Here is a 21,168-nt window from a genome sequence, read left to right as displayed (position 1 = left end):
TTGCCCATTTTTTACTGCTTGTTTTGACTGAGAAACTTAAGTTTCTAAAATCCATTTAAAGTGGGGGCAAATCCACCTGAATGGAAGTTGGGTGTTTTATCCTTGCCTCACCTTGAATAAGTTACTTAACTTCTGTCATCATCTTCTTCTCTTTTCTCAGAAGCTTGGTTTTCCAATGTGCAATTAGTAGGCAGTTACACCAAACTTTATGAAATCTAAAACAACATGCATGAAAGGCTTAATTTTTTTGTATATGGCTTCAAAATTTAGACCTTATAACAGGAAGAAAGTATTTAAAAGCCTATGCCTCATTTTCAGCGAATGTAGTTGTGACTTTCACTCTATTTGAGCATTGGTTCCCAAAGTAGTTTTTTGCTTAGACGAACCTTTCTTCTCCAGGGCAGAGTCATTTAATAACTTTTTTTAGCATCTGCCTCCTCATTTCCAACAGTGACTCCACACTTTTATTATTTTATCCCATTTATTATGGATAGTAATTTTCTGAAGTGTGCCCTTTCCCCGTGTTCAGTTTGAAATTGTGCAAACCTGCCACATCTATGTCCCATTGTTAATATTACAAAACAAAGCCCTAAAATTAACAACAGAATACTTTGTATATGGGATTGAAATCACTTTCTGTATGTCACTTTCTGCTTAAAACTGACACAAATAAAAGTATTCACAAATGAAATGAAAGATTTTAGCGGCTTTATGATGGCTCATGAATATGAATTCTGCCCTTTCATTGTTATCACAGATACTGGTGTTTTGGGTCAAATAGACAACTTGTTCTTGCATAATCATCCCATATTTGAAGCTTATGTTTTGCATAAAGGAGTTGATTAAGTTTTACGGAATTTTGTAAAGTTTAGTTCTGCATCAGCTGAGCATGACTTAAAGAGGCAAATCTGTCAACAGCACTAAAGGAGGTTAAAACACTGCAATTTACATTAAAAAGCCACAAAGGGAACTTATGTGTCAAAGGGTCTATAATGGGTGGCAAAAAGAAATAAAGATAATCTAATATATACATTTCTGTGCCTCATTTCCCTCAGCAGTAAACGGGAATAAAAATGTTAACTAACCATTGCTAGTGCTTTCTATACACCAGGCATGACTCTCAGTGTTTTACATGCATTATTCCATATAACCCTCCCCGAAGCCAGTGACTATTTTATAATTTACCCAAGTTCACAGCCTTGTCTCTCTCTACTGCCTCTTCTTAAATGTACAACATCCTGTCTGCTCCTGGAGTTTAGTTCACACAGGCCACATCCTGGGGACTGTTTCTGTCAAAAGGCCTGTTTGGATCAAGTTATTCTCATTGCTACATCTAGGCACATGAAATCATATACCCTCTGGCCTGAGACCTTGAAATGTAGTGAGGGTGTCTCAGTCCCATGTGCTACTAAGGACAATAAGGACGGTTAAGAGGATAGTCCTGAAAGCAGTGCCATGGACTTTAACTTATTTGAGAAGGAGAATGGATTGCAGGAGAATATCAGAGGGGCCAAAGTAGGGAGCCCAGCATAGCTGAATTATTTCAGATATAAAGAGATTATTGTGAGATTAAGGGAAAAAAAGGTTAAGTCTGTATTATTACCAACAAAGAATCATGACATACCAACAAACCTGAAGCAAAAGAAAGGGTTCAAGAAAAAGAAAAATCAAAGTTAAGTACAAGTTCTTGAGTCTAGGGTCCCAGAAAAGCAGTTTTGGAGAAGGGAGACAGTTTGGAAGAGCCAAGTGTGCTATTGGCAGATATGGTATACATACACCATAAATGAAATGAAAGTGGTCACTTCATATAAACCACAATATTTGATTAATCAAAATATCACATTCCCCAATATACTGAATAGCAAGCCAAAACAAAACAAACATGATTCTGTTTTCAGGGACAAATTCTTGATACTGCCAGTTTTCTGATAAAATATATATACTGCTTCCAAGATAAGAAATTATTTTAACTTTGTAAAATGTAAATACACCACGGCGGTGTATTTTTAAACTAGTTTGAATTAGTTTCTATTAAATTCCACCATACCATTTCCAACATGATACAAAATATGGGGTTTCTGAGATTGGAGCCTCTGAATTGCCATTTTCTTAATACCTTCCCCAGCAAAGATATTTCACAACAAGGCACTCAAAAAATGCTTTGAATTGTATCATCCTTTTATGTTTTGTTTCAAATTCTTAAACCACTTCACCGTGTCCAATTTTTACTACCTATTCCATTACAATTGTCTTTTCGTATTTTCAAGCGCTTTTATTATTTCTCGCCTGTATCTCATTTCTCATTTCCTCCCAAACTTTGTTCCCTTGTGGATAAAGTATCTTTTTATTCCTTTGGCTCTTACTCCAGGCATTTCACTTTCTACTTCTAAAAGTTTTTGTGCTTTTTTCAACTGGATTATAGAATCTAACTGCCAACACCCTTCTATATTGAGTTACAACACAAAAGCAGCTGATGTAAAACAACCAAACTAATAAGCCATTCATTCATCATTCTATTGCAGCTTGGTAATCCCTACTTTCTTCAATTATAAATTATCTCATTACACTATTATGTCATTACAATATGTCTAGCTTGATCTTCATCAATCAGTATTTTAGAAGAAAAAAGCAATCTTGGACTCACCTACCTGAAATGAAGCTTCACAATCATACCATTAGAAAAATTAGAATGACAGGTTTCAGGGCAAGTCAAAAATATCTGTTGAAACAAAAAAGTTTCATATCCATTGATTGAGATATTTATTTTATCAAATTGAAATGCCTGCATTATTTATAATAGCAAAAACATGAAAAAATATTACTGACATGTCTTTCAAAAGGACAATGGCGTAACATATTATATGAAACACTGAATATATAAATGAACAATGGCCAGACCGTATGTGATGATAGAACTCTGACCCAACAACCAGTCCAGGAAGCCAAGCAGAAATCTCTGAAGCGGGCAGCCCAGAATGAGCAGGACTTTGTGACTGCCAGCTTCCCTATTTTTTTGTGCCAGCTTCCAACTCAGGATCAACCAGAGAAAGCCAAATAAGCTCCCAAACCAAACACATAATGCTTCCAGTTAGCCTGCTTCCAGCTTCTCACTGTCCCCAGTCTCTAACCAGTACACCCCAGGTCTTTCTTTCTTTTCACTATAAAGCTTTTGCACTCTGTGCCTGTCTTTGAGCATCTACCAAATGCAAGCGATGGTAGTTAACTCCCTTGTCCTAGCAAGCTCAGAGTAAATAAATTGTTCTCATTTGGGTGGTCTTTGTTTGGTCCCACATATGGGCGATCTCCATTTAACAGAATAGCCTACATCTTTTAAAAAGAATCAGAAGACATATTTTTAGAGGACAAAGCAAGATGCACTCAATAGGAACTCTGATACACTTTAGAACACAAGTTAGATCAGTATCTAGTAAAACTGAAGATGCACCTACTTACTCTATGACTAGATTAGTTCAGTCTTAGGCAAAATACTAGAGATTTTTCTTGCACATAAACACTAGGTATAAAAATATCAATAGCCTATTTCTTTGTAATGCAAAGAAAGAAACAATTCAAATGATCATAATTGGATGATTAGATCAATAAACTGTATTACAGTCACACAAAGGGAGCCTATGGAGCTTCAAAAATTGATAAACAAGAGCTGTATGCATTAACATCAGTGAATCTTGAGGAAACAAGGTAACTTAGAATACATGTAGAATTATACCATTTATATGCACATCAAGCCAGACAAAATTTTAAAACCTATGGTTTTAGTATACTATAAAAATAGTAAAAATATAAGGAAATATAAAGAAAAGCAAAGAAATACTTGAATTTAAGACAGTGAGGAAAGAGAAGTATAATTTGGAAGAACATACATACAGCTTCAAGAATATTGATGATGTTCTATTTCTTAAGATTTTTTTTACCACTCTTTAAAATGGACATTTATGCATTACCTATATTTTTGTATGCATGCTTTCTATCCTGCTAAAATATTTTTATTAAAAGCAAGTTACATATTCTGAAATTCCTAAGAAAAGGCACAGAACTTAGAATAGCTAAAATAATTTTGAAAAACAACAAAGTAGGAGAAATCACTCCCCAGATGTTAACATTTACTTAAGTATGTAATAAGGAGAGTGGGGTATTGGACATCTGTAGGCCAAAGAAAATGAGCCTTAGTCTAAATTCCACATCATACAAAATATTAACTCAAAATGAATCATGCACTTCAATGTAAAACATAAAATATAAAACTTAAAAAAAGCATAGGAGAAAATATTCCTTATCTAATTGCTAGACAGAATCCTATGACACCAAAAACATGTATGACCCATAAAAACAAGAACTGAAAAACTGTATTTCATCAAAATTTAAAACTTTTGCTCTGTAAGAGTCCCTGTAAAAAGGATAAAAAGACAAATTTCAGACTGGGAATCATTTTGCAGTTCACATATCCAACACCAACAAGGGACTTGTATCTAGAATATATGAAGAACTCGCAAAACTCAACAGTTAAAACAAAAAAATCTAATTAGAAAATGGGTAAGACATAAAGAGACATTCCCACTGCATTAGTACCACTGCATCAGTACCACTGCCATAAAGAAATATTGCAGATGGGGTATGACTTGAACAACAGAAAGTTATTTCCTCAGAGCTCCGGGGCCGAGCAGTCCCAGATCACAAAGTTAGCAGGCTTGGTTTCTTCTGAAGCCTCTCTCTTTGGCTCGCAGATGGCGGCTTTCTCACTGTCCTCACGTGATCTTTCCATTGTGTGCTCGCATCTCTGTGCGTGCCCAAATTTCCCTTCTTATAAGGACACCAGTCTGAGTGGATTAGGGCCCACCCTAGAGGCTTTGTTTTCCCTTAATCATGTCTGTAAAGGCCCTATACAACAGTCACATTCTGAGGTGCTGGGGGCTAGGACTCAATATGTGAATTAGGAGGGGACATACTTCAGTCCATAAATAACGTATACAGATGGCAAATAAGCACATGAACAGAATTTCAACATCATTAGTTATTGGGTAAGTGCAAATGGAAATCATGATATACCACTGCACACGTATCAGAATGGCTAAAGTGAAAAGTAATAACACTAAATGATGGACAGTATCCAGAGAAACTGAGTCTCTCATACATTGTTGATGGGTTTGTAAAATAACATGGCAGCTCCTGAAAACAGTATATTAGTCACTTACAAAGTTAAACACAAACTTGCCAAGTGACATGTCAAAACCACACCTAGTTGCTTATTCAGGAGAAATGAAATCTTAGTCAATGCAAAGATTTGTACGTGAAAGTTCACTGCAGTCTTATTCACAATAGCCAAAACCTTGAAGCAATCCAAATGCCCATTTATTGGTGAATGGATAAATAAATAATGGTATAACTATAATAGAGAATACAAATTATCAATGGAAAAGAATATTAACAGCAATGTAAGGACATGGATGATCCTCAAAAACTGTGCAAAGTGAAAGTCAAACACAAAAGACTATATAATATATAATTGCATTCATATGAAGTTTTAAAAAGACAAAACTATAGGGACAGAAAGACCAGTGATTGCCTGGGCCAGTAATCAGGGAGGAAGGGCACAAAAAAGATTCTAGGGTATTAGAACTGTTTAATGATGGTAGTGGTAATTTTTACGTGACTGAATATATTCTAGGCTGAATTGCGTCCCCCTACAAGTGCATTGGTTGAAGTCCTAACCTTCAGTTATCTCCAAATATGACCACATTTGGACCCTGCATCTTCAAAAGAGGTAACAATTTACATGAGGCCATTGGGATCTGCCGTAAATCCAATATAACTGGTGTCCTTAGAAGAGGAAATTTGGACCTAGACACAACAGAGCAAAGACAACATGAAGACACAATGGGAAGATGGCCATGTACAAACCAAGGAGATGAACAGAATCTTCCCTTGGGGCCTTAGAAGGACCCAGCTCTGCCAACACCCGGGTCTTGGGCTTCCAGCCTCCAGAGCTGCGAGACAATAAGTTTCTGTTGTTTAAGTCACCCAGTCTGTGGTGCTTTGTATGACAGCCCTAAAAAACTAACAAGCATACAATTACTAAAATTCATTAAACTGCAACTTTAAAGTGGGTAGTCTATTATATGTAAAGTATACCAAATAAAGCTCGGGGTCGGGGGGAAAGTCCCACAAACATTAAAAATTATAATAAGCAAATTGTATTTCTGAAGGCTTTGGTTTTATTTGTTCCTTCATGCATATATGACTCAACTCCTCACACTGAACTACCCTGAAAGCAGTGACCACTGTTTTCTATCTGTCTCAAGGAGGAAATAAATAATGTGAAGAAATAATGCTGAAGAACAAGGTGAGAGCCAGATTTGGCTGGGAATCACTCAGCAAGGCCTTCTGTTCTGTAGGCTCCAAGTACTGTCAATTTCATGACCCAAATCAATGTAAGGGAACTGATAAACATTGACTTCATTGTGATAAGTGAGGTAGTTTGTTTGCTAAAACTGAAAAAACAGGAGATATAATGAGCAAGCTCTTTATGATAAGCCTTTCCATAGCCTGGAACTTTAAAATGAACCAATTTCTAATACATGTTAGGCAATGTCATTTTAAATTAAATTGTTAGTCTTTGTGCCTACTTTTCAGTGAAAAAAGACACTGACTCCTAATGCATAGTTTTTATGAGAGAAGCAAAGCAATTCCAAGAAAGTCCTCGGGAGCTTTCTCCAAACAACACACTAAATGCACAAAACAAAACACTAATCAAGCAACTTCTATAAGGATTTGCTATTTTATTTGCTCTTCTTAGAGATTTACTGGTAATTGCACTCTTTCTTTTAGGAAAAAAAAGTTCATGTCATTTTTATTTCATGGTGGATAGAGAGTTGAAAAACAGATCATTGATTTTGTACAATATATCCTAGCAATGCCCTACATTTAAACAATGAGATGGCCCAACAGCACATGACCTTTGTAGCTGGAAGTTCAGATGAGGGTAAATGTAGGCAATTCTCCTTCTAGACTTATAAAGATGCAATGAGCAGCACTGCAGGCAGGATGGGGGATCACAATAACTGGGTTGCATTCCTTTCTTTTATTATTTTACTCTTTTTAAAACAACAAAAGACCTTTCGGGGATTCTAACCCATCTAGCATCCATCAAACCAATGGGGACAAATCACCCCAGTAAACGGAAGAAGGATAACATTTTGTGTAAATCACAATGAGAAATTTCTTAAGTGCCTACAGCATTACATAGATATTGATGAGAAATAACCAAGAAACTGGGAGAAACCTAGAAAACCTCGCTCCGAAAATCACAGAATCAGAAGCCTGGGAAGTTTATCTTGGCCTCGAAGTTCAGTGGATCAGAGAGAGACTGGACTGCCCATATCCTCTTGGCACCATTGGAATCAACAGGTCCTCGACCTATGGTTACAGGGAACCTTCATTGATTTCCAACCTGAAGAAGTCCACATCTACTCGTCCTTACTGTGGGGAGTCCTATCAACCCTTTCCTCCCAGTCCTCAAGCCCTCACTCCCTTCTCAGCCCCCGTTCAGCAGGAAGCAGACAGAGAGAAAGCAACGTCCACAACCCCATAGAGGAGAAAGGGGGGAATGAAGGGCCCCCGCCAGTAAGATGGCGAACTTCCGGCTTCTCTTCGGGTTCCTCGGCACCACCTGAAGCCCAAACACCTCTTGCCCCCCTCCCAATCCCAGCACCTAGCCAACAGCCACCAGCCCCGTAGAAGTGACACCTCAATCACCCCATGCCCCTTCCTATATAACCCAGCACCTTTTCCTAATAAAGCAGAATTCTCCGGTGAATTGCTGCTGTGTGTCGCTCCTTTCCTTTCAATGAGGTTGAAGTTAGAAAAGGACGAAAGTGCATTATTTGGGGATGAGTGTGAAATTTGTAATTGGAATCTAAAAAGGAATATAATAGTTTCTCAGACTCAGAATTTCCTGAGTGATAGTGGGAGGACTGTTTTCTAAAACAATAAAAGCATTACAAAAGCAAAGTTTTCATAATAGCATAAAGGGTTAATGCTGTTAAAGTAAAAAATATTTGTGCCCTGCTTGTTTACTCCCTCTGGGTTCAATCACTCCAGCCATTAAGGCTGCAGACGAGGGTCCTGGTCATCACCTGAGTTGATGGGAGGGTTTCGGATAACATCAGCAATAATCTTCTGAACCTCTGCAGTCAGGCCTGCTCGCTCGGTATCAAGTGGGTAGCCAGCTTTCACCGCCTGGGATAAGTGCATGCCAACCGCTGAGATGGGCAAAACCCTGTTCTCAGCCACACTCCTCTAGAGAAACAGCAGCAAAACAAACTGAGTGAGTTTTTTTTAAGTGCCCACTGAGTTGCAGGGAAACAAAATGTCCAAACCCTTCCAGGAGTAAATGGTCACTAAGAAATAAACAATGGATTAAACCTTCACTTAAAATTTTCACTTTAACTATTTCTTTAAAATACCCACATTAAGAACTCCACAGGTTCTACTTTTCACTTACTGTACTGAACAAAACAAAATCTAGCTTTAGCTAAAACATCAATCCTTGCCCCTCTAATTATTCACTTTAAAAATCTATCATTGGCAAAGAATAGTCATTCAGTTAATTGTATGTTTAATACTGCCACAACCTTTTGAAAATACAGTAAACTGTAATCCAATATTCTACTTGAAATAACACATGGTACTTTAGTTACACGAATTTCCAAGAAGGCAAATCTGAAAATGCTTAGTGATAACATAAGGCCCCATAAGCACTCTATAAACTATTTTTGAGATCTTAATAGGTGTTTTATATTGACTCTGTTCATAAAATAATAACAACCCCAATTTAACAAGGGCTGTCATCATTTACCTAGTATTGAACTTAACAAGAATTGTATTAAATTTAGGTCAATACTATATATTCATGCAGCTTTTTAAACAAACATAGCTCCAAACCCATTAAGATGCTTATTAGGTAAAATAGTCATCTAAACATTCAGGAAGTTAAAACACTCAGCTTTAAATTATTTAATGATACTCCCTTTTAATACATCTCGAAAGTCTGAATTTGGACAGTATTTGCATGAATGTTGATACTTTCATAGAATAGATCGTTTCAAACTATTATTTTCATCCTTCAAAGGTAGGTTTTAAGTTACTTTCATTAACTGTCTACCCTTTTCTATTACACAGTGTGCACCATGTGTGTATAATATCAGCGTTATTTGATATGAGGCATCAAATTACCTAACACTAATTGTATTATTGCTCCTGATTAATTAGTCTTAGGCATGTTTAATTTTGTGGTTAACTGGCAAGACCCTCAGACTCCTGGGAGGAACAGATAATTACACCATGATATTACACAATAGTTAACAATCAAATAAGAGCAAAAGATATAAATGAAGATATACCACTCTTCACATTTTTAACCACATGTATGTGTAATGTTATACAAGAAACCTCATATCATGGCTAAGTAGTAGAATGCACTACATTCAGAAAATTTAGAGGCTATCCCAAATTTCCTTAGTAACTGTATCTAGTTATACCATACACATAGGGATAAAGGGAAGTTACTGTATAAGTAAGAGACTGAACTTAACATTCCTGTTTATCATGTAATTTGTTTCAAAATTAGTACAGTGGAATTATTCGGCTTCTTCTGTAATGGCTTTTGTATTTTTGATTAAGCAATTTGATTTTCTAATTAGGATATCGATTAAGTGATTAAGACAAGCTAAGGACTGTTTATCCTTATTTATACTGGAACGTAACCTGAATAAAAACCTGTAATGTCGCCTAGCAGATAGAGACAAAGAGAACAGGAAAAGCAGGCATTAGACCACATCGCCTTGTCCAAATCAATTTAATGTCAGAGAGGACCGGAATTCAAATTAGTTAAACTGAGCTGGAAGCCTTATTCTGTCCCATTTTATATATTAAAAAATCCTCAACAGCCTTAAGGATTCATGCCAGAACAATGAAATATTAAGTGTGGTCACTTTTCACAGTAATTACATGTTTTTCAAAGAGCATCCAGCATGGCTGAAAAACAGAGCAGTACTAGAGATGCAGAGTGAAAAGCAAGTTTACTGCTGTTTCTAACTGATTTCTATCTTCTTGGACATCCTTCCAGAGATATGCTAAGCAGGAATTAAAAAAAAAAACCAGTCTTAAAATATGGCTGCTCTATTCAAACAGTTAGTGTTTGAATATCACATGATATTGTACATAAAAATCCCTAAAGAATCTCTAAACAATAAATGTATGTTTCACTACCTCTGCTACACTCTCTGTATAGAATCATGGCCAAACTACACTTGCTGTTTTTACTTGACAGAGAGAGTCCCAACAGAGAAAGAAAATGGCATTCCGTCCTAAAATTAAATAGAAAATGGAACAATATCAAATATTGTAGGACTAGAAGAAATTTATCCCAATTCACAACATTAATACTAAAAAGTTGTTAAGACACATATTTAGAAAACCTTTTTAATTCCCTCTAACTTGAAAATAACGCTTACCAAAGACATCTTCTTTTCTTGGAACAACGAATATGTGACGGCCACAGACTGTGAAAGTGTGCAGAGTTCATTTTTTGCCACCAAACTTTTCTTCTGTTCTTGAAGTTTTGTACTTGAAAAGAAGTTTGTCTACAAAATATAAAATGCAGCATAAGTGATCAGTAGTAATATCAATATAACAATAGATATCAATATGATCATTAGGCATTAGGGAAAAAGAACACAAATAAAACCTCTAAGTAACAGTCAAAAGTTCTCTTTTTATGAGGAGCACAAAAAGCAGCTTAATTTTGTTTTGTTTCTACATACTGATTTTAAAAAGTAAAGTAAGGCTAAAGGGAAAAAGTTTTTAATAAAATATTTATAATAACAAACATAGTTGTAGAACAAGAAATTTCTCATCTTCCCTTAGCCAATGAGGGAATAAAAAATAAACAATACTGTAGACCATTCTGCCTGTAAATGAGTCCCCTATCTCCTCTAGGTGAATACTGGACAAATGAATAAACAATTAATATTCAAATTTTGGTACTATAGCCACAAATTCTGCTACTATATCATATTATCATAACTATATATATATATATATATATATATATATATAAAATTTTAAAACATACATACAAACTATTGCTGTAAACTTGAACGATCGTGTAAAATCTTAAATATAGGTTCCTTAAGAACATTTAAAAGAAGAAAGGGAGGAAAGGATTGAAAAATAAGATTAACAAAGAAATACCGGAATTTTTTTACAGCCTGCAAGAAAGGTAAAGACCAAGTGATAGTTATGAAAAAATTATATGATAACAATTCACAGAGATGCATGTTCCCTCCAAAGTGCCAACTTTACCTTCCAAAACATAACAGCAATACTAAATTAAAAGAATTAAATCCCACTGAACTTGACTTATTATAAGCACACTAGTGCATTCCTACCCTGAACAAAAAGTGAGCCTATAGATTAAGTCAGACACTAGGGATAACCGCAGGCTGGCACAAAGACAAGCCAGACAACACCACAAAGACTTAAGGCCTTCAGATGGTTTCTAGCCCCCCTCGATTTTCAAGGAAGAACATTTTTTATTAAATGAAAATGAAGTGTTTCCCTCTGAGGCCTTAACACTGTCAATTTTGGCCTTAAATTTCTAGTAATGCCAAAAATGAAACTCCATCGGCCAGATTCCTCACAATTACTGAGCAGTCATTCCTGGAGGCTACGACAGGACACCCCTATTCCAAGGTCTTAGAAATGTGACCACTGTTATTCTGGCAAATCCATGAAGATTTTAGGATAGATACATGGGACAAAATCATGTTATCATCTGTAAGTGTGTGACTAAACATTCAAGGACACCCAAAACTCTGAGCAATGTAATATGAGAGTAATAATCTCAAGAAGGTCAGGCCAGAATGTGATTCTAATAAGTAAAAACCTAATCAAATCATGCTCTGTGTAGATAAAAGACTGAGTGAACAGAGTGTCATCAATTATGGAAATACACAGATAGGGCAGACAGGAGGCGAAAAGCAGGCAGAGCCTATGTAAGCATTGTTCAGATGGGAAGACATCCTAGTAACTAGGTTTGAATATTAGAGCTGCCTGGGCGAACGGTGTATGAGAATGCCGCCCCCAGCCTTTGTGGCTGGCAGACTGCTGAAAACTACCAGAATTTGCCTTTTTACATTCCAGGCTTTGCCAACACTCAAATAAGCTAGCTCTGCATACATCTTCTTCTACAGGAGAGAACACACTGGTTGGGTCAAGTGAACCTTTCCAGTCGTATTTCTCACTATAAATTAATGAATATGCATTCCAATATATACACTTATATTTATATAGACACACATATATACATAAAGCCAAGTTCACAGAGAAGGATCATGCAAATCTACTTCCCCAAAACACAACAATTCTGAGACAAAACATTAGAATTTTAAGATTTACAAGGATGTGGACTGAGCCCCTCGCCTAGACCATGGCAAATGCCACGTGAGAGTAACCAGCTAAGTATCCCCAGAAAATATGCAATACCCAGCTATTCTGAAGCTTTAAAATAGAAACAGAAATAACACCTGGCTCTGTTTTATTTAGGTGTATAACATGCTCAGAACACCAAATTCCCTTCCCTAGAGTTATGTGATTACAATTATCTTCGTCTTAATGTGAGAGTACAGCTCTGACAGTCTTCCATTGGCGAAGTGAAATGCCAGAAAGGTGTGGAAAAAAACACTTCATTGCCTTGGCTCAGATAACTTGAATTCTAAAATCTGACATCATACATGTGACATAGAAGAAGACAAACAGAAACATTTATATCAAGGAACTACACTCTTCTTTAACTTTTTAAGTTATTTGTTAGAGGTTACATTATCACCACAGAATGCTGTTTTAAGCTACCTCTATGTGTATTTAAAAAAAAATAGTTGTCCGTCTCTTTTTATAAGTAGCTGCCAACTATGAGTTCATCTATGGTGGGGGCTGGGTATTTTAAAAACATTGTATATTCCATGTAAATTTATTTTTAATTTTTAACTTTTTTTCCTAAATGGTCATCTTAATGGATTTAAGACCTATATCCTCATATTTATAACCTTTGATTTATATGAGTGCTCGCTTTGTTTGCCTCATAGTTGTCCATCTATCTATTCAACGGAGCTGCTGATTTGGTTGTTCAAGTCTCCTATATTCTTATAAATACATAATCTTTTGTCTTAAGAATTATCAAAAAAAACTGTTTAGCTCTCTCACACCAATGTTGGATTTAGTAATTTCTACATTCTAAAATTTTGTTTGTGTATTTGAGGTTATTTCATGGGTTAATTTAAGTGTGTATTTATTATAACTTCTCACTGACTTGAAATTTTTTACTTCCAGTTGTTGTCGGGAAGTCCTGTCTGGGGAGGTCCTTCCCTGAGAACTAGGGGAAACCTCAAGCGGGATGGGGGAGGGAGGACTCTTGAGTCTGATCCGAAAGAATCTGAGAACAGATGGCCCAAGTGCAAGCAAAAAAGGAATTCATTAAAGCAGAAGTCATAGCGAGTGCCAGAATTGCATAGTGCCAGGACAGTGATCCTTTTATTTGTGCAAACATGCAGCCGTGCAGGTGGTGGAGAACAAGGAAGGAAAAAGGGAGAAAAGCAGAGAGACACTCAGTCAGGCTCCTAAAGAACGGGATCGTAGAGCTGTGTTTGCGACTCGAAAGCTGAATGAAATAGCAAAGTGACAGAGACACTTACCACCAGCGGTGGATGTCCAGGAATTCTTTATTTTGTTGAAGAAAAGAATTCAGAGACAAAGCACCACAGGCTTAAGCAGCAAGAAAGTTTTACTTAGAAGCAAAGTATGCACTCATAGGGGGAAGTGTGGGCAGCCTCAGAGAAGAGGTGCCTCTAAGCAAGTTTTATTTAAAGGAACAGTACGCAGCAGGAGGGCGGATGACCTCAGAGAGGAGGCACCCTTAAGGACTTAGGGTTTGGGTTTTATAAGGTCTTTTGGATAGGGATCCATGTAAGGCATGATGTGTACAGGTGATTAATAATTCCTTTGAAGTTTTTTCTAAAGAATAGAGTTATTTAGGGAACTCTGTGTCCTGATCTTGGCATTTTTTATCCATGTAGGTTCATTTACACTCCTGAGGTCTGTCTTCTGTCCGGGTTACATGTTACATAATTGATTAAAGTGACTGGAAGAAGGGAGGAACAGCATAAAGATTAAGTCAAACAATAAGCTAGGCCTTTGTGGGCTCTGTAGACTTTATAGTGGCATTACTCTTGTCCCATGTCTCTGCTCTATATCACAATAATGTATCTATCTTAAAGTTCTTTTCATTTGACTTTAGCACAGTACATCAGCTTTCTTTCCATAGCATGTGGCTGGTTTATCTTTTGCCATCTTTTGTTGTTGCTATTGGTCACATTAGATTTTGTTCCTTAATTGATGAAAGTAAATTTCACATCTGTGTGCCAGTCCCCAAACTGAATGGCATACTCTTGATTGTGAAGGACATGTAGTAAAAAAATGGAAAATGAAAGAGGCAAAAGCTATTGACTATACCCTTCAGCCCTGCACCAGCGATTTAATCCCATCCTCACCCCCGTTAACAATCTGATTCTCTTTCCGTGGTAACTTCAGGCTCTTACCCAGCAGGACTTCCCAGAGCTCACTTGATCAAATAATTTTCTCTTTGCCCAAGAACAAATTTAGCCTTAACTCTGGCAAACAGGCGGATATTGAAATGCTTGTGCTCTGTGTCCCAGGGCACTCCACTGCATTATATAAGCCCATCCACATTAACAGCCATCTGCTCAGTAAATGAAACTCTGTATAAAAGTTGTGGCATCAAATTGGTGAGCCCTATGATGCCACATTGTTCTGAGTTTTGAAGGCTACAGGATTGTTTTCAAGGTGCTGTGGTTCTGCAGATGAGACCAAACAGCAGACTCTCTCTTGAAATTCAGAAAATAGGCTATGCTTGAGCTTTATTATTTGGCAGAAGAGAGAAGATGAACTGTACAAAAATGGATGAAGCTAAACAACTCTGGGGATATACAGATGACCCTTGAACAATGTGGAGAAGAGGGGCCTCACGCAGTCCAAAATCGGCATAACTTTTGTCTCCCTAAAAACTTTACTAATAGCCTACTACTCTTGACTGGAAGCTTTACCAATAACACAGTCAATTAACATTTCTATATATGTTATATATATATAATATACGCAGTATTCTTACAGTAAAGTAAGCTCAAGAAAATAAACTCTTAAGGAAGAGAAAATACATTTATAGTTCTGTGCCACATTTATTGAATAAAACCTATGTAATAATAGACCTGTGCAGTTTAAACCCATATTGTTCAAGGGTCAACTGTATTTGGAAATACTGAAAAAGTCATTGCCTACTCTTCCTAAATGATGTATATGGATTTGTCAGTAGAAGCAGTTTCAGAGTAGGAGATACTGTGGCAGGCTGGTCATGGCAAGACGCATATGGGTGCCACATTGCAGGATGTGCTAATCACATAGCAGATTTCTTTATTACTTTGGAAATTATTTCTGTTGTTTTATGATTTTGCTAAAGCCAGAGATGGATAATTTTCATATTTATTATAAAAATATTCTGAAAGATGTGTTTATTCTAATGAATCAGTACAGATTCTTTTTGGCAGAAGAAAATAAAATGCCCTGTTCTATTGGGCTAGTATGTTTAGTTTTGCTTCTATTTACAAAAGAGGAATAAGTTGGGTAATATAAATACCTTGCAAATCTACTGTATTTTAAAAAAATATTTAAAATAGTTTAAAATTTAAAACCATTCTCTGACTGCAGTGGTTATTGATGAATATCTAAAACTTTAAGTTTTAGTACTACTTTTGTTATATATGATGTTTCAAATTTTAGTCCTATGGTCTACTATTTGTTTAATGTGCTAGAATGATATTTATTAAGCTCCTAACTTAAAAGTAGAATTACCTTTTTTGTAATAGGAATTGGTAAGTAGTAACTAATTTTCATTTATAGCTAATAAGTTACAAAGTAGAGTGTAGTAATAAATTAGAAATAACTGCATAATGATTCACTAGTTAAATTATAACAAGTATTTATTTGATCAAATAGAAATTTCATGAGTACAGATATAATTCCGATAACAAATTTTTAGTGAGGTACATAATATTTTAGGTTTTACAAATTACATGTTACAGTACTAAGCTATTATATCATTTCTCCATTGTTTAGAGAAATACATTCTCAAAGAATTATCACGAAAAAATAGAAAGCTATTAAAGGTGAAAATAAAGTACAGTTATCTGAGTAACTGAATAAAGTTTTTGAGAAAATAGAAAAAAATGCCAGAAAATTAAAAAAGGTTTCCAGCTACTAATTTGACCATTATGTAGCAGAAGATCCCTCACCAATAGAGCTGGATGTAAATGCACTCTACCTTTATGTCAGTCATAACAGATACACTCCAGGATAAACATAAGAGAGACTATCTCAAAGATTCCATTAAAACAAATACGTTTTTTCTGATTCAGATAAAATAACATAATATCTGAAATTTGGATATTAAATTATTGGTCACTTTTATTGAAAATTATCTGCATCAATTACAGTCAAATTGTCTAAAAGATGGTATATATAGGAACTTTTTAGAAATATTAACCCATCTTTCTTGCATATGTTGAAAAAAATGATGATATACTAATTACTTTGTTCTGCCTGAAATGACTATTACTAAATTTTGTTAAATTGCAAAGTTTTAGGAATGGAAAATAGTTAATTAAAGAATTAGAGTACATACAAAGATAAGCAGTTTTATCACATATTCATTTTAATAGTAATATAGAACACACACATCACCAATAGATTTAAGTGTTCTAAATTGATATATGATTTTTAAAAATATTAACAACTGCCTTTCTGTATAACTAAACTTATATCAGAAGTGAGACAAAAATGCTGTTTTTGAAGGCATAATCTACATGATTCTATTCTTGGCAAGGCCGTGTCTAGAGTTGACATTATCATTCTAGAAGTAATGTGAACACAGAAATTTTCATTTGGCAGAAATCACAACTGACTTTGATAACGTTCTGGCAGAACTTTATCCAGAATGCAAATATTGATACAAGACAATATTTTATATTATTATAAATAAACAAAATCAAATGATCAGAATAAAAATAGATGTAATGAAATAAATCATATTGAATTAAATGCTATATTTCACTCAGTTCTTACAATCTCTGATGTAAGTCACACAGAAGAGATAATTATTTTGCACATTATAATATAAATATATTGGGGGGAGTTTTGTGCATTACCTATTTGGAGTGAACACATAGAAATTGTTAGTATGCTCATTTGGACAAATTAATACAATATAAAAAAAACAAATTTAAATGAGGGAATGGTCCCCATCTCACAAGGCTCACAAAATCTTGTCTGAACACTCCATGAGAGCAGGTAAGGGGTAGGCCAACACATTCATGAGAACACAGATATCCTAAACAAAATATTGGCAAAACAAATCCAGAAGCATATGTATGATATAATGTATTGCAAACAAGTTAGTTTTGTGGTTTTTCTCCATTGTACTTATGAGTAACATGTTACTTATATACATTTAAAATATTTATTTGTAGTCTTTTCCTCTAATTATGTGAGCTCCCTTAAGGTTTGTCTGTTTTGTTCATAGGTAAACTCCCATACTAGACCAGGACATTATATAGTAAGGTGTCAGTAAATTCATATTGACTCCATTAATCCCAGAAATGATTGTAAATTAACTTCAAAAAAATTATAATTTACCAAATTAAATGATTAAAAGAGAAAACCATGTAAGAGTCTCAATAGATGCAAATACACCAATCATAAAATTCTACACTAGTGTTTTAAAAAAAATGGGGAGCTTTCTTAACCAGATTAAGGCTATCTGCCAAAACTCAAAACATTATACATGGTGGTGAAATAATAGTCTTTTCTCTTAAAATTAGAAATAAGAGAAGCATGCTTGCCATTCCTATTCAAAAACTTTACATTCTAAATATTGCAGAAAGTATAACTGCCTACACAAAAAACAAGGACGTAAATATAATTTTATTCAGAATGAATAACAAACTTTAAATTTGGCAACAGCCAGGGAACATAATTTCAGAAATTACCTTTAGCTAATTAAATAATTAAAACCATGAAAAGATCCTTCTGAGAAAATATACAAAAAATATTGAAAGTTATAGAAAATACATGTGTATATATATATATATGTGTTTATGAATATATGTGTATACACATATATATGCAACATTTAGGTAAGTAAATAGAAAACAACGTCATGCTTATATATGGCAAGAATGAAAATGCAAAAGACAGCAGTTTTATCAAATTGATTTCTAGAGTCTATGAATTTTCAATACATATTTTAATGGGATTCTTCACAGAATCTAACACAAGTAGATTCTAACATATATGTGAAGAAAGTAACCAAGCCCACAAGAGCCAATACACTCTTTAGAACAAACAAAATAAGAGGACTTGGAAAATTAGCTTTCAAAGTATCTTATAAAACCATTATAACATGGTATTAATGACACAGGCACAAAGACGGTTGACCAGTTAAATAGAAAAGAGAATTCAGAAGCAGACCATTCATATGTACGGAGTTTCATAATGAATCGGTAGCACTGTAAAGTAGTGGTGATAAACACTTCAATTTATAGAAGATGGCTAATGGGTGCTTAATGAGAGGAAATTGCTCTATATGCTATTCCTACAAAAAAAAAAATCACACAGAAAGCGATCATAGCAAAGCTTCACAGAGCATTTGCCACAGGCCAGGAGTTGTGCTGGGCCTCTTATCTCCTTTCATTTCCAGACTTACTCTGACTGAGCTTCAGTTTTAGCTCCCCTCTCAAAAATAAGAACAGTACCCACAATTGGAAAGCTCAGGACTGTCAAAGCCAGGATCTAAATATTGCTCTCCTCTCTCCAATCCATCCACTAAACCTCCTGCCAGGCTTCATAGTTTTCTCTTTAGGGAATATTAATGATAAAGAATAAAACCAACCAAACAAACAATAATGTGAAGCCATTTCAACAAGCTATAATGTGAATATGTTCAGAATTTTGATTAAATACAAACACTAAAGAATCATATTGTAAGTTGAAGTAATATGGGAAACCAATGAGATAAAGGATATTTCATAAAAATGTTAATTTTTAAAAGAAACTTGTAAACAGTTAACTTGCATTAAAAGGAAATTTAATAATATCTCATTAAAAGCCCTCAGTTTATTGCTGCCTGCAGGGTCTCTTTTAAACAAAGGCCTAATACCCAAAAGTACATATTGTAATAATGTAAAACTTGCAAAGAGAAATTAACAATATGAAAACGACCAAAAAGGAATCATATTTTATTGCAATGGAAAATTGGCTGAATTTTGATTTTTTTTGTCTTATAAGTAAACTTTTCTTGGAGAAACTTTATAAAGCTTGTTTGTCATGAGGGACCTTTAATAGCCAAACCTGGAAAACGTTACCTATTATTAGTTCAAACTATTGTATTTACCTGTTATCCTTACAAACACTGCCAGTATAAAGAGTCTGTCAGTGTTTCCATTTAATTTAGGGATCAGCCACGACACTTTGCTCTGGGCTAAAACCTGGCATGGGCGTCTAAAGTCAGTTTTATTTTTCCTTAAATTTTGAAATACTTTTCAGCCAAGCCATTTTAGTCAGAATAGAACATAAATACATGTAACTGGCTCCAGATGCCTTTGGTGCCCACTGTAAAACAACAGAAAAGATAGATTTTTTTTAAAAAAGTAAAAAATAAATTTGAAAGAAGCAATGGCCAATAAGCACCCTTACTCCATATGAACTGTGTGTCTTTTTAAACTTGTGCTTTCTTTCCAATTATTGTAAGACTGCATAAAGTTCAGTTGCCTCAATTCATTCATTTTTTATAGTAACTCACAAACTTCAGATTTTGTTATTTTGTTACATTTATTTCATTCTAGATTTGTAAACAAAATGCATACATCAATAATTTTTGAATTAGACGCAGGATTATATGCATAATAATGGAAGACTCTAACGCTATCCTTGCCTAATAAATCGGGTGAAGATCACTCCATTCTCCATTCTTTCAAATGTGTTATATAACCATTGCTGTGTGTTGACTCAGCCTTAGAGAAAGGCTCGCAGCATGTTGTCAGGATAAAAGCTTTCCTGTTTGTTCAACAGTGTGCCTCCCTGGGGTACACAGTGTCAGTCAGGCTGGCAGACCTCACGTGGTGCATATATTTCATTTTACAAAGCCATCAAACATGCTTGGCAAAATGGAAAAAGCAAGATGGACCACCAGCAGACCTCAGATTCACCTTGAATGGTGATATAACTACATCATCACTACACATAACTAGACGGCCTGCTTAGGTGTCACCCAGCAACCCTTCTTTGTACATTTTGCTGGCTCTACTGCAGCCCACATTACTCTGCTTCCCATGTAAGCATTGGCATGTGTCACAGCATTTAGCAGTTGGATATGCAGGGATGAGCTCCCTCACAGTTCATCAGTTCTGGGGTCCAGGGTTGGCAGAAGGTCCAAGCTTGCTAGACACAGCTATCGTTAATCCCCTGCCCAGAATTTCACAGGAGTCACAGACTTAACCAACACTGGTTCCTCAGAGCATTGTCCCAGCTTCCTAAACAGATTATTTTCAGGTGCAGAAAGAGAGCTTCACTGGGAAAAGAGGAAAAGGAGACAAAATAGAGTTCATGGCAGAACTCGGCCTATAGAGGCACTGAATTAGAGGTTATTTGACATAAACATGTTCTCCCTCCTTTCCTTTCTTGAGCAGGTCTGTCATCTTCTAAACTCAACTTGTGAAGCTGTAAAATGTGGATAACACAAATTATCCTATTTCCATTAGACTTGTGAACTTCAAGTATGGTATTGTAGCTAAAATAGACTATATAATTGTAAGACCTGCACAAGTAAAGATTGCTTTTTTTAACAGCAAAAACACTTGTTAGCTAAGAGATATTGAGGAAACCTTTAATATTAATGATATTGAATTGATATGGTGGTAGAGTGGAGCAAATTAAGTGCAAATTCTGTGCATACCAGGGAGTGCCTGTGTG

At 35.4% G+C, this 21,168-nt stretch overlaps 1 protein-coding gene across 1 annotated transcript in view; it reads right to left on the bottom strand.

Annotated features, from left to right (window-relative positions):
* Positions 1 to 2,727: 2,727 nt before the first annotated feature.
* The window catches only part of LOC140844850 (uncharacterized), a 131,507-nt gene continuing 113,066 nt past the window's right edge, over positions 2,728 to 21,168 (bottom strand). Inside the window, exons 4-6 of the mRNA XM_073217772.1 lie at positions 10,530 to 10,658; positions 8,151 to 8,313; positions 2,728 to 7,431 (exon numbers count right to left, since the gene is read on the bottom strand). Of these exons, the coding sequence (XP_073073873.1) occupies positions 7,328 to 7,431; positions 8,151 to 8,313; positions 10,530 to 10,658 (396 nt within the window). The 3' untranslated portion in view covers positions 2,728 to 7,327. The remainder of the gene's footprint in view (positions 7,432 to 8,150; positions 8,314 to 10,529; positions 10,659 to 21,168) is intronic.

This window comes from Manis javanica, chromosome 12 (assembly GCF_040802235.1).
Source record: "Manis javanica isolate MJ-LG chromosome 12, MJ_LKY, whole genome shotgun sequence".
NCBI lineage: Eukaryota > Metazoa > Chordata > Mammalia > Pholidota > Manidae > Manis > Manis javanica.
This window is presented reverse-complemented; position numbering and strand designations above follow the sequence as displayed.